Source organism: Prionailurus viverrinus, chromosome A2 (assembly GCF_022837055.1).
Source record: "Prionailurus viverrinus isolate Anna chromosome A2, UM_Priviv_1.0, whole genome shotgun sequence".
In the NCBI taxonomy this organism is placed as follows: Eukaryota; Metazoa; Chordata; class Mammalia; order Carnivora; family Felidae; genus Prionailurus; species Prionailurus viverrinus.
In genome coordinates this window covers 55,545,269-55,558,289 of record NC_062562.1, presented here as the reverse complement: position 1 = coordinate 55,558,289, position 13,021 = coordinate 55,545,269, and the positions used below count along the sequence as shown (strand labels likewise).

General features: G+C 53.6%; 1 protein-coding gene across 4 annotated transcripts in view; it reads right to left on the bottom strand.

The window, feature by feature from the left end:
• The window catches only part of NUP210 (nucleoporin 210), a 112,637-nt gene extending 100,156 nt beyond the window's left edge, over positions 1-12,481 (bottom strand). For all 4 annotated transcript variants that reach the window (XR_007146632.1, XM_047831570.1, XM_047831571.1 and 1 more), the window contains exon 1: positions 12,189-12,481. Coding sequence is in view for 3 of the 4 variants with exons in the window: in XM_047831570.1 (XP_047687526.1) it covers positions 12,189-12,361 (173 nt within the window). In the remaining variant the exon portion in view is untranslated. The remainder of the gene's footprint in view (positions 1-12,188) is intronic.
• Positions 12,482-13,021: the final 540 nt, after the last annotated feature.

The window sequence follows — 13,021 nt, the reverse complement described above, 5'->3', positions numbered from 1 at the left end:
CTGTGCAACTCCAGGTCAGATACTTCTCCCCCTTCATAAGTATTTTCACCGGGGTATGATACACACAACAGCAAAGAGGAGTCATTTACAGACGAACTATTTTTTAAATGAACTCTTTACGTATTTCAATTCTTATTCTTTCACTTTATTATTTTTTTAAAAAAATTTTTTAACGTTTATTTATTTTTGAGACAGAGAGAGACAGAGCATGAACAGGGGAGGGGCAGAGAGAGAGGGAGACACAGAATCTGAAACAGGCTCCAGGCTCTGAGCTGTCATCACAGAGCCCAACGCGGGGCTTGAACTCACGGACTATGAGATTGTGACCTGAGCTGAAGTCGGCCGTTTAACCGACTGAGCCACCCAGGCGCCCCTCTTTCACTTTATTTTTTAAAAATTTTTAAAAAGGTTTATTTGTTTTGAGAGACAGAGAGAGAGAGAGAGAGAGAGAGAGAGAGAGAATCCCAGGAAGGCCCCACAATGCCAGCACGGAGCCTGATGCAGGGCTTGAACTTGCAAAGCACGAGATCATGACCTGAGTGGAGGTTGGATGCTTAACCGACTGAGCCACCTAGGTGTCCCTCAATTGTTATTCTTCCATTGTAAAGTGTGTTACGAAAAACAAATGTATCAAACTCATGAGTTCATAAATGTTTATACTAAAGACAGTATCAATTTCCCAAAAAAGTGAGTCATTTTGTAGGAGACAGTAAGTAAATTCCAATGCAGGTCATGAGTAAGACAAAGCCAAACTCTGACAGTGGCCCGAAGCGTCTGCAGCTTCACGGCGTGGGAGACAAGGGGCAGAGGGAGAGCGACCCGGTCCCACCACGCCAGCTACACCTTCTCTCTGGCACTAGTCTATCAGCTGCCATTTCCCCATGCTTCCAGAAAAACAAGGACAGAGCAGCCTCACGCACTGACGTCAGGGGCTCTGGAGACCAGCAAGTCCCCTCTCTGGTTGGGCAGGTCCCACGGCGAGGAGCGGAGGATGTGTCCCGTGCCACAAGACCGAACGTGGCGGCCGCACACATCCCAGGCAACAGCGCACGGGATCCTCGGGACAGACCCCCGGGGACGGGGCTCAGAGACAGACAAGCACTAACAGCCTAGGAGGCAGGTCCGCGTGCAGCCCAGACAGCTGAGACACCCTCTAGGTAACCTGCCACCCACGGAAGCCAGCTCTCTGCGGCCACAGCCCAATTCATTTGCACATATGAATGAATGAATGAATTTGCACAGCCCAATTCATTTGCACATAACACCGTGTTCCACCGAAGAGACAAGTCCTGGCTCCTACAGCTTTTCTGCTGAAGAGCCTTCCTCTGACCCCAGTTTAAATTAACTGTCAGTCAACCGGCAGGATTCGTGATGCCCCAGCTCGCACGTGCACGGTCCCTCCATACATCTCAGCCGGTGGTCGATGGGCCCCGTCTTCCCACTGACCGGCACGCCCCAGGGCCCACAGGACAGGCTCCCAGGGCTCCCCCAGGCCCCTGGCGCAGCGTGGTAAGCGGCACTTGGTGATGGTGACAGGCCTCCCTCTGTTCTCTGTTGGTCTCTGCTACAAGGTGACGTCCTAAGACAGCAGGGTGCTGCCACTCACCTGCTGTGTGGCCTTAAGCAAACAATCTAATCTCTCCAGGCCTCTGTCTCTTCTCTTGCATGGTGGAATAAAAATAGTTCCTGCCGCAAAGGATCGGGGTGGATTAGATGGGATAGAAGATATAAAGCTCTCATTATGGGCCTTGAACATAGCAAGCTCTCAAGTTCAGGAAACACAAGGTTCTCAAATGAGAGGCCTTTCGTGCAGTGCTGACCAGGAGAACTTAGCTTTTTAAGGGAAGGAAGACAATGCAGGTCCTTCTAGATCATGAACATTTATGCCTCACCGTGTCCATCCCTTTCCCTGAGCGAAGCCTGACCCTGGTCCCTGTTGTCAGGCCCCCATAGCAGCTTTATCAGGGACCCCCACCGTCAACGGTGGAGCCAAGACAGGGTAACTGGCCGAAAACCACACCGCCAGCAAGATCCCGACCCATCAGACTTCAAGTCTAACCTCTGCCCGGAACTCCCTCCCACCCTCCCTCCCAGCTTTCATACCTCCATTCCTTTGCTTCTGCCGTTCCCGCCACCTCACATGCCCTTCCTTCTCCCAGCTCTCAGGCTGCCGGCCTTCATGGCTTCGTGGCTCGCGGTAAATGGCAGCTCTTGCACGGCCCCATCCCCAAGCCTCCTCACCCCCTCCTCTCAGCCCGCACAGCCCCACTGGTCCTCATGCATTCATGCACCGAATCCACATTTGCTGGGTTATATGCTGTACTCCAGGTTATCTGCTGCTCTAAGTGCTGGGGATACACCAAGGGACAAGATATGCATTAATCCCCATCTTCATGGAGCTTACATTTCAGTGGGAAGAATAAACAAAACAAGTAAGTGAATACAGGATCTTACACAATAGGGCTGCGGACAAACATAAAGCAGGGATGGGAAAGGTTGCGATTTTTAGGAGGATGGTCAGAGGAAGCCTTAGCAGAGAGGGTGAAACGAGCACAGACTCAAATGTCTCTGAAGGAGAGGCAGACGTTGGCCCTTTGAATATCTGAGGGAAGAGCATTCAAGGCAAACGGCTCAGCAAGCACAAATGTCTCCAGGCAGCGGCTTGGCAATGACCTTTTCCTGTCCAACTTCCCTCAGAGACAATGTGAAGACCGAGTCCGCGGCTTGTGGACTCCTTGGGGACTTCTTGCCCCCAATACCTTTAGCACAAGACTCTGGTACAAGGTTTGGCAGGTGCCCTGTATCAGGTTATACATTCTCTCCTACGCCTAGTTTACTACAAATGTTTAACCGTGAATGGGTGTTGAATGCACTGCACCTATAGAGACAATTATATGGCTTTTCTTCTTCATTCCATTGATACGGTGACTTACCATGATCGTGAATGTTAAACCAACCTTGCATTTCTGGGATTTATCCCAGTGGGTCATGATGACTCATCATCCTTTTTATAGTTTTCTGGATCTGACTTGCTACTATTCCGTTAAAGAATTTGTGCTTTTCTCCTGTGGATTTCTTATTCTTGTAATGTTTTTGTCTGGTTGGCAACAAGTGGAATGTTGACCTCATAAAAATGACCTAGGGTATCATCACTCCTTTTTCTTTCTTGACTTTATACAAAACATGTACTATCCATCCCTTAAGTGTTTTGTAGGATTTACAGACAGGCCATCTGGGCTTGGAATTTTCTTTCTTTCTTTTTTTTTTTTAATGTTTATTTATTTTTGAGAGAGAAAGACAGAGCGTGAGTGGGGAGGGACAGAGGGAGAGAGAGACACAGAATCCCAGGCAGGCTCCAGGCTCCAGGCTTACCAGCACAGAGCCCGACGTGGGGCTCAAACACACAAACTGCGAGATTGTGACCTAAGCCGAAGTCGGACACTCAACCGACTGAGTCACCCAGGCACCCCTGGGCTTGGACTTTTCTTTGTGAGAAGGTTTTTATTTTATTTATTATTTTTTTTTTCAATGTTTATTTATTTTTGGGACAGAGAGAGACAGAGCATGAATGGGGGAGAGGCAGAGAGAGAGAGGGAGACACAGAATTGGAAACAGGCTCCAGGCTCTGAGCCATCAGCCCAGAGCCTGACGCGGGGCTCGAACTCACGGACCGCGAGATCGTGACCTGGCTGAAGTCGGACGCTTAACCGACTGCGCCACCCAGGTGCCCCTGAGAAGGTTTTTAATTAGAAACCTAATTTCACCAAATGTCCTAACTGAATGGAAGGCAAGGAGGATGTCATTCCCATTGGTGGCCCATGTTGGATTTTGGCTGCCCAGCCCCCATCCACCTCTCTCAGTCACAGTACCCAGCTTTTCTGTGGGTGCTGCCTCTCCTCACACTCTCAGACCATAAGGCTGCAGAGAGCTCACCCTGCTCCAGACTCTAGGAGACAGGTAGCTGGGGCCTGGCCAATCGGCTCTCTGTGTTCACCTGACTGGAGAGGGGTTCAGACCCAGGCACGTGCCCAGGTGAGTCAGCCCGAATGGGTGCTGTGGCCTGTGCCCCCCTAGACTGGCCTCTGGGGGCTGTACGGCTGGAACTGTGACCTTGACACCCCAGGAGGGTACCCGGCCAAAGCCAAGACCCAAGGACCAAGAAGCCAGGTCCTGCTGACGTCACACGAACCCCTGCAGCACAGAAGCGAGGGCGTTCAGTTCAGTTCCGGAAGCCAAAACAACATTCCTTGGTTTTATTTAAACTATTTTGGCTTGAGCTTCCTGTTGCCTAATAGGCAGAAGAATCTGGACGAAAGAAACACCCCTGACTGAATTCTTCAAGGCTTATTGCTTTATTTCATTCAAAGTACTGGTATTTTTCTCTTTTTAAGCAAAACCCCCCAAAAAAAACCCTTGTATTCATTATGTGTTTATTCTGTCAGGCACAGGGTGAAACACAACGCAACTGTTTCATTTGCTCCTAGCATCCTGGTAAAACCCCCATTTGACGCCTGAGATCTCCACAGAGATGTTAAGTCACCAGCCCAAGGTCACATTCCTAGAAAAAAAAAAGGCTCAGCCCAGCCTGGCTCTGGACCCGGTCCGGTCCCGTTCCCGGCCCCAGTCCCAGTCCAGACAGGGCCCTACTCCCTCCTGCTGGAGGCGCTGTTATTCAAAACAGGGCCAAAGGCCTCCCACCCGCCCTGGGGCTGCCCGAGGGGAGGGCCTGGGCTCCCAGACTCCAGCAGAAGAGGCCTCAGCCCCCTCCTGAATCACAACCCCACGTGTATCTCCGGCTACCAATTTGCACAGGGAGTAGTCCTTCTTACCAAAAAGGGTTTTTTGTTTTTGTGTGTGGTTTTTTTTTTTTTTTTTTTTTTTTTTTTTTAGGATTAAGTGGGGAATAATATAAAGGGATTCGCAGAAAAAAAAAAAAAACTGGTTCTGCTATCTTGGCTCCCTCTGCCACACACCCCCTTCGATATCTGAAGCCTCTGGATGTGCATGTCCGGCTTCCCGGGCCAGCTGCCTGCACAGCTGCGGTCTGCCAGCCCCTTCCCCACCTCCAGGCCCCCTCTCTGTATGCTGCCCTCCAGGGGTCCAGTCACATCCAGGTGACCCTTGCATCGTTTTCTTATTTTTTTCTTCTAGATGGATTCTTCTTTAAAGAAAAAGCACTTTAAAAGCAAACCCTGTGGGGTGGCTCCATCGGTTAAGCGTCGGACTCTTGATTTGGGCTCAAGTTGTGATCTCACCGTTCGTGGGCTTAAGCCCCACATCAGGCTCTCTGCTGACAGCGCGGAGCATGCTTGGGATTCTCTCTCTCCCTCTCTCTGCCCCTCCTCTCTCTCAAAATAAGTAAATAAAACATGTTAAAAAATAATAATTAAAAAAATTTTTTTAATGTTTTATTTATTTAGAGAGAGAGAGACAGAGAGCAAGCAGAGGAGGGGCAGAGAGAGAGGGAGACAGAGAATCTGAAGCAGGCTCCAGGCTCCGAGCTGTCAGCACAGAGCCCAATGCGGGGCTCGAACCCACAAACTGCAAGATCATGACTTGAGCCAAAGTTGGGACACTTAAGCAACTAAGTCACCCAGGCACCCCCAAAAAAATTTTTCTTAAAGGAAACCTTGTATCACTAGTGAAAAGGAAAAGCCCATACCGTTTGCCCTACATCTCTGGTAACCATAAAAACAAATGTATCAAAACAATGTTACCAGACTCTGGCAGGAGGAGGGGGGCATGTCTGCTCTCAGGAGACATGCAAATATTCAAAGGTGTTAAGGAAAGCAGAATGGTGGTTTCCCAGGGCTGTGGGGGGAGGAGGAGGGGGAGTTTCTGTCTGATGGGGCAGAGTTTCAGTTGAGGATTATCGAAAGTTCTGCACATGGACGGTGGGGACGGCTGCACGACAGTGTGAATGTACTTCAAGCCACTGAACTGTGCACCTAAACATGATTAAGATGGTAAATTTTGCAAGATGCGTATCTTACCACAATTTAAAAAACAAACAAACAAAAATGTAAGCTGCACATTGGCACCAGAAATCCACTTTTATTTTGAGGAAACCTAACGGGCTGACAGTGGCTTCTGGAAGGGTCAGTCTTTCCCATTCCGTGGGACAGAAGGCCAGCTCACACACACTGCGTCAGGCGCTCTGGGGCCCCGCGGCCTTGAGGGAACCACTCACCACTCCTCAGAACACAGGAACAGGAGCTGGGCAGGGGAACCCAAGGCCAGGCCAGAAAGAGAGTCCAAAAACGAGAAGTGAGAGATGCACAGGAGCAGGGGGTGGGTGGGAGTGGAGGGACGCACAGCCCGCCTCCCCTCCACCTGCAGGCTCCGGCCCCTCTGGGGCAGAGGCAGGGCCTGCAGGGAAGAAGCCACCCAATTGTGGGGGCAGAGCAGGGCAGAGCAGACCGCAAAGGAGGCAGGAAGAAAACAACCCAGCACCAGGTCAACTCAAGTCAACACACATTTCCTGGCACCTCCCTCTGTGAGTCGTCGAAGGGAACCGCACGAGGCCCAGGCAGCCCCGAGCTGCAGGCCGACCTCGAGGCGGGTGCAGAGCAGAGAGCAAGGCCCTAAGAATGAACTGGTCCCAGGCTAACACGTCCCAAGTCCTGACCCTGGCAACCCGCTTCCTGTCTCCTAACCACAGCCCACAAGGTCCCACATGGCCCGGCCCCTGTCACCCTCTCTAACGTCGCCCTTCCCCTCACCAAACATGCCTTGTCTGTGCTCCTCCGGCAAGCTCGGCCCCTCCCCAGGGCCTTTGCACCTGCTTCTCCCTCTGGCTGGTACCCATTCAGGTCCCAGGTCAGCTTCAAAAAGGCTTCTCCTGACCACCCTGCCCAAAATCGCATGCCATCTTCTGCAGCCCTTGTCACAATGTGTTGTTTTATGTCCTTCGCAGACTTCTTACCATAGGAAATGCAGCCATTCATTTCATCTTGGTTTATCATTTAACTCTCCCAGCCAGCTACAAGCTCCAGGACAGCAGGGCACCAACACATCTGCCTGTTCACAATCCCAGGCCCCAGGCCCAGGAGTGGCACCTGGCTCGGGTATAAGTCACAGACATTCATCCCCTGCTAAGTAGACCCCCAGGCCTCATCTGTGAAATGTGTGTTGCTGACCAGTGCACTTGGGCAGGATGGCCCTTCACAGTGAGCACTGATGGGCCTCCCGCTGAATCAAGCCCACTTTTTTGGTTAAGCTTCCACATTGTCAATTTTTTATTTCGATTTCAGGGCCTGATTCTCCAGTTTCCCCTGGGTTCTACTGCCTCACCTGTCCAGTTTCAAGCACATCAACAGCCTTCGTCCTTCAGGCCGAGTCCGTGAGCTTGGCAGAAGGCAGCTGGCTGGCTGACTTTCCTCCTTGACTCAGTGTGCAGAAGGGGCCCCGGAAGAGCCAGAGGAAACCCTGCCCCTCCTCTTTCTCTTCCACTTTCCCCAGGCTGCAGCGGGACTGGCCGAGAGGCCCTGGGAGGTGCGCTGCGGCCTTGGACTTCACACAGCCGCGGGTCAGCAAGGGCAGAGGGACTGTCGGCTCTTAAGTGCCCCGATTCGCCAAGGGTCATCTGAGGTGCGTGAGACGCAACACACGCCAAGGACAAGGGCCACTGTATGGGGACCGCCACAGCAGGAAGGGCTCCCATCTGCCTCCCAAGAACCCTAACACCCGTGGCTGAGAAGTGCACGCTGGTTCAGGACCCAGCCTGGCCAACACGCCAGGCAGCTTCAGGGTGCCCTGGGAAGGCTTCTTCGGGCACAGGGAAGGAGGAGAAGTCTGGGTACAGCAGCTTAGTGGGGGCTCTAGGATGCCCTGCCTAGATGCCCTTTACCAGGCCGATCCCCCCCCTCAGCGGGGGGCATGCTGCCGCTCATGGTGTGCGCACATAACCTAACCCATTCAAACACCCCTGGCCAATTGGGCTGCTTCACCCAGAGCCCCAGAAGGCTGCACAACACCCCCTTCCCCAGCGGCAGCCACTGGCTGACTGCGGGTGCGAGCTCGAAAGCTCAGCTTCCCCTGTACCTCAAGGGAGATGGCCCTGAAGTGCGTTTCAACTGCACGAGGTCACAAGAGTCACACAGACTTTCTCTGGGACCACATCCTTACTCATGTCCTTCCTCTTCCCTATCCTGCCTCCCAGGAGAGCACACTCTCCAATAAACCACAGGCAACCAAGTCCTCGTCTCAGGCTGCACTGGGTAACTGACCTAAGATACTCACTTTCTCCAAGACAAGCCCAGGGGAGAAAGCAGAACAACCTGGGACTTCAATCACAGGGGAAAGCGTGAGCAGATGATGGAACACCAGAATGGTGCCCAGACACTCAGAATTTTGGAAGATAATGAAACACCATAAAGAAATACTTGAGACCTGGGGCACCTGGGTGGCCCAGTCAGTTAAGTGTCTGACTCTTGATTTTGGCTCAGGTCATGACCTCACCGTTTGATTCATGAGATCAAGCCCCGTGTCAGGCTCCATGCTGAGATCGCAGAGCCTGCTTGGGACTCTCTCTCTCCCTGCCCCTCTGTCACTCACATTCTCTCTCTCTCCCTCTCTCTCTCTGTCTCAAAATAAATAAATAAACTTAAAAAAAAAAAGAAAAAGAAAAGAAAAATACTTGAGCCTTAATGTGAGCTGGTGGTTAGCAGAGAAAAAGATACCAAATGACCCAAGTACCAAGCATGAGGCAATGTTAGAAAGGAGCTCCAGGGGGGGAATTAGTGACTAAAAGGAAGCTCAAATAGTGACTGGCCGTGTTACGCTGAAGGATTAGGGCCTATTTCTCTTTTTCTGTATTTTCCCAATTCTCTATGTAATGCCATTTTGTATATAAAAGGATACCTTAAAAAAAAAAAAAAAAAAAGACCTGAGGCTCCTGGCTGGCTCAGTCCGTAGAGTGTGCAACTCTTAATCTCCAATTAGCCAGAGGCCGCAAGTCCCGGAAGGAGGTGGGAATGGTGGCATCCCGGGAGCTCCCACTCAACTCAGAGACTATTGCCACAGATCTCCCTCGACTTACGATGGGCTCAGGCCCCGATAAACGCATCTCAAATTGAAACTATCGGGCGCCTAGGTGACTCAGTCGGTAAAGCGTCCAACTCTTGATTTTGGCTCAGGTCATGATCTCATGGTGTGTGAGTTCAAGGCCCACATCAGAGCGGAGCCTGCTTGGGATTCTCTCTCTCCCTCTCTCTCTCTCTGCCCCTCTCCCACTTGTATTCTCTCTCTCTCCCTCCCTCCCTCCCTCCAAAATAAACTTCAGAAACATATGTATTACAAGTTGAAAGTGCATTTAATACACCAAATGTACCAAACATCATAGTTTGGCTTGGCCTACCTTAACCGTGCTGGGAACACTTATATTAGCCTCCGGTTGGGCAAAATCCTCTAACAGAGACCTATCTGATAATGAAGGGTTGAGTGTGTCCTATAACTGTTGAATACTGTACCTGGAAGTGAATAACAGAATGCTTGTAAGGGTATTGGGTGTTGACCCGCGTGATCGCCTGGCTGACCTGTAGCTGCTGCCTGCTGCCCAGCTTCGCAGAGGGAGCGTCAGACTGCATGCCGCTAGCCCGGGAAGTGATCTAAAGTCCCAAGTACAGTCTCAAAGTCCCAAGTACAGTTTCTGCTGAATGCCTATCGCTTTTGCACCATCATAAAGCTGAACAATCTAAGTAGAACCATCGCTGGTCGGGGACCACCTGTGTTTATGCCACATCACAGAGCCCTTCCTTCTCTGAGGCCCCGAGGACAATTTGCATTACGATCTCTAGGGCTCCCCGGGCCAAATGCTGTCCGAATATTTGATGCTATAAAATCAAGAAAGAGGAAAAGTGTCAACTTTAAGGCACTGGCTGAGGCATGCAGCGGTTTCAGTGTAAACGTGGAACCTGGCTCCAAATTCAAACGATTGAGCAAAAGTTCCCCCAAGGTCCAGGAGAGTTTTAATTCTTTTGTTCTTCCACATCAGACTTAACTTCCTGGATGAAGGGGATAGTTTCCTCCCAGGTTTAGATACCTGCGGACGTAGCTCATCTGCATGCCAACTCTTAAAACCTCCAGAGGAAATTCTTCAAAAACTAAAGCAACAGAGAACTAAACTAGGAACAGCACTACTAAAAATAAATATTTTCAATGCTTGATTGATGGAAGATTTTCCTGTGAAATTCAGGGGAAAATCACCACCACCAAATACCTCTGAAGAGACACATAAGCTAAGCAGTCACACATTTGCGATGAAAATGATGGATCAGATGCAAAACAAGTCATAAGGTACTTAGCATTTCTCTGATGCATAGGAGATTAGGAATGTGGTTCCCCCCTCCCCTTTCTCCTAAGAAGCTTTACAAGTAAATTAAAAATCACCAGCCCCTCTCAGAAAAGAAAATGTACTTAGGGGGAAAAAGAGTGTAGCTATAGAATCTCAAAGGAAGTAGCACACAAATACATCCAAAGGGACTCATTTGAAGCCAGCTGTTTTTAACAATCAGCTTCCTCTTTCTTGCGCATATATCAAGAGAACAGACAACCTCCACCAGAGAACAAGCATGTATCTCCTGGAAAGCATGGACTAGCAGTTCATCTTCCCACACAAGACAAGGCCCTAGTCAGGTATATAGAAAACTTTTGAGCCAAAGGCCAGCCTCTGGTGCCAAGCCAGAAACAAGACCCTCCCGGGGCATAAGGCACTAAGCCCCAAATGCAATTGGCTGACTCAGCATGGCTTTATTTCACAAGGGCGCTTTCAGAAAACACATAGCTGCAAATAGCATACTTAAGGAGGAAGACCGCTGCTCTGGGCCAGGGTCGGGGTCAAGCATGTCTGCCTGATATGCACACACTGATATCCAGACAGACTCAAAACATACATACGCACACCTGTTCTCTGAAACGTGATCACACCTTGTTGAGCCTCAGCACTGACCCAGGCATCAAACAGGAAAAGGAAGAGAGAGGCAAAAGCGCCTCATGGAAGCCAGCGGGCAGAGAACCGCCTTTTTTCATCTCTAGCAAGGTGGGGCCTCAGTCACACCCTGGGCTGTCTCCACCTGTGAGAGTAGAAGCTGAATTCTCTGGCGGCTTAGATGGAAGGTCTGCGCCACATTACCCTGCCCAGCCAGGCCTCTCGGTCTAGGGGGTAAGAGGGAACAAACGGAGGCCTCTGGTTTCATTCTTTTCTGGGGTTTCCGAGATCCCACCCCTCCACAATGAATGTGGAATTCCTGATGCCCCAGAAAGCGCGGAGGGGACAGAAAAAAAAGCCTGAGTTTTGAGCATAAAGGCTTAACCCCACTCTGGACAACCGGAGGTGAATCACCAAGCAGTCCTTGCGTTTCATTTCTCATCTGTAAAATGGGTCCCTAGGGTTTCCCTCACAAGACCTTTCATCAAAGGTTTATGTTCCTCCCAACGATGCCGAACCGGTATAATTCTTCCCACGCACGCCTTTCATACTTCCCCACAAACCCAACTCCCACACCAGTCCGGCGCCAGGGATGAGTCCCCCATCACCGGACAAAACCAAGAAACCTGCGTCTCCGGGCTAGGGCTTTGTAGGGCCTTGAGCATCCGCTCCCCGGAGTCCTGGACATGAAGGGGAAGAGTAAGACCACGCGGACCCCCATCCCCGGCCCAGGAGCTCCAGGGCACTCCTCTCCCCACAGGGGAAGTCCTGAAGACCCCTTTCCCTGGTAGGGCCTTCCCGGAGCCCTTCCTCAAGTCAGGCCGACTCTCGGGCTCCCTCCTCCCGCACAAACAGCTAGCTGCGGCCCGGGCCCCGCTCCCTTCCAGCCGGAGGCGCGCGGAGGCCCAGGCGGCGCCATGCGCAGTGACGGCGACCCGCGCGCAAGCCGCCGAGCTCCGCGCGGCCGGCCTCTCAGGCGGGCCTGGGCGGCCTGGCAGCGGCCCGGGTGCCCAGAAAGCGCGCGCCGGCGCACCTGCTGCGCGCGGGCCCGCTGGGGGCGCGCCCGGCCGCCCCGCCGGCCCCCGGGCGCCCGCCCCGGCCCCGGAAGCCGCGCGCTCCCGCCGGCCCCGCGCGGCGCGGCCCGGCCCGGCGAGCCGCGGCCGCGCTCTCCCCTCGCCGGCGCACCTGCAGCGCGCGCCCGCCTGCCGGCCCGCCCGGCCCCGGGGCCCTCCCTCCTCCGGCCGTGGGCCGCGCGCCTCACCAGCGGTAGCAGCCCTCCGAGGCCTCCAGCGTGAAGTTCACGCGCGTGGCCCGCGTGAAGGGCAGCAGCACTTTGGGGATGTTGAGCTTGGCCGCCGCGGCGGTGGGGCCCAGCGCCAGCAGCACCGAGAGCGCGAGCAGCAGCGGCGGTAGCCCCGGGCCCCGCGCCGCCATCCTCGCCGCGCTTCACCTCCGGCGACCCGGCTCCTGGCCGCCCGCGCGCTCCCCCTGTCGCCCTCCTTCCCCGCCCGCGTGCGCCGGGCCAGCAGGTGATAAGCGCGGGCGGGAGGAGGCGGGGCGAGGGCCGCGGCCTAGGGCCACTTCCTGGGCCTCGGCGGGGCCCGAGCGCGGGAACTGAAGGGGCCGAGCCCGTGGCGACCCCACCCCCGACCCCGGCCCGCGCGCCCCCGACCACGCGGGGCGGAGGGAGCATCTAGAGCGCGCGCGCCCTTGGCCGCGCAGTGCGGGCGGGGAGAGGGTGGGTAATCTGGGACACGCGCCCCGGGACACGGTGGGGGTTGGGGCCCGTGCCCGAGCCACCGTAAGGCGGGGGATGAGAGGCTAGGGCGCGCGCCCACGTGGGGTCAGCCTGAACGCTTGCGCCTGCGGGCCACCCCTCTACCACGCGGGATCCGCTGCCCGGTTTTCTGGTCTCCGCGCTCAAACCCCGAGGTTTCAAACTCTCCAGCTGTACTGGGCGCCAGTGTGGAGCCTTGCGGCCTTGCCCGCAGCCACTCATTCAGCTCTGTTCGCCTCTGGCAATTGAGCCGGGCCTGGACGCGGCTCAAACGAGGCCGTAACCGTGAACTCGGTCGGGGAGGCTGACCGTCGACA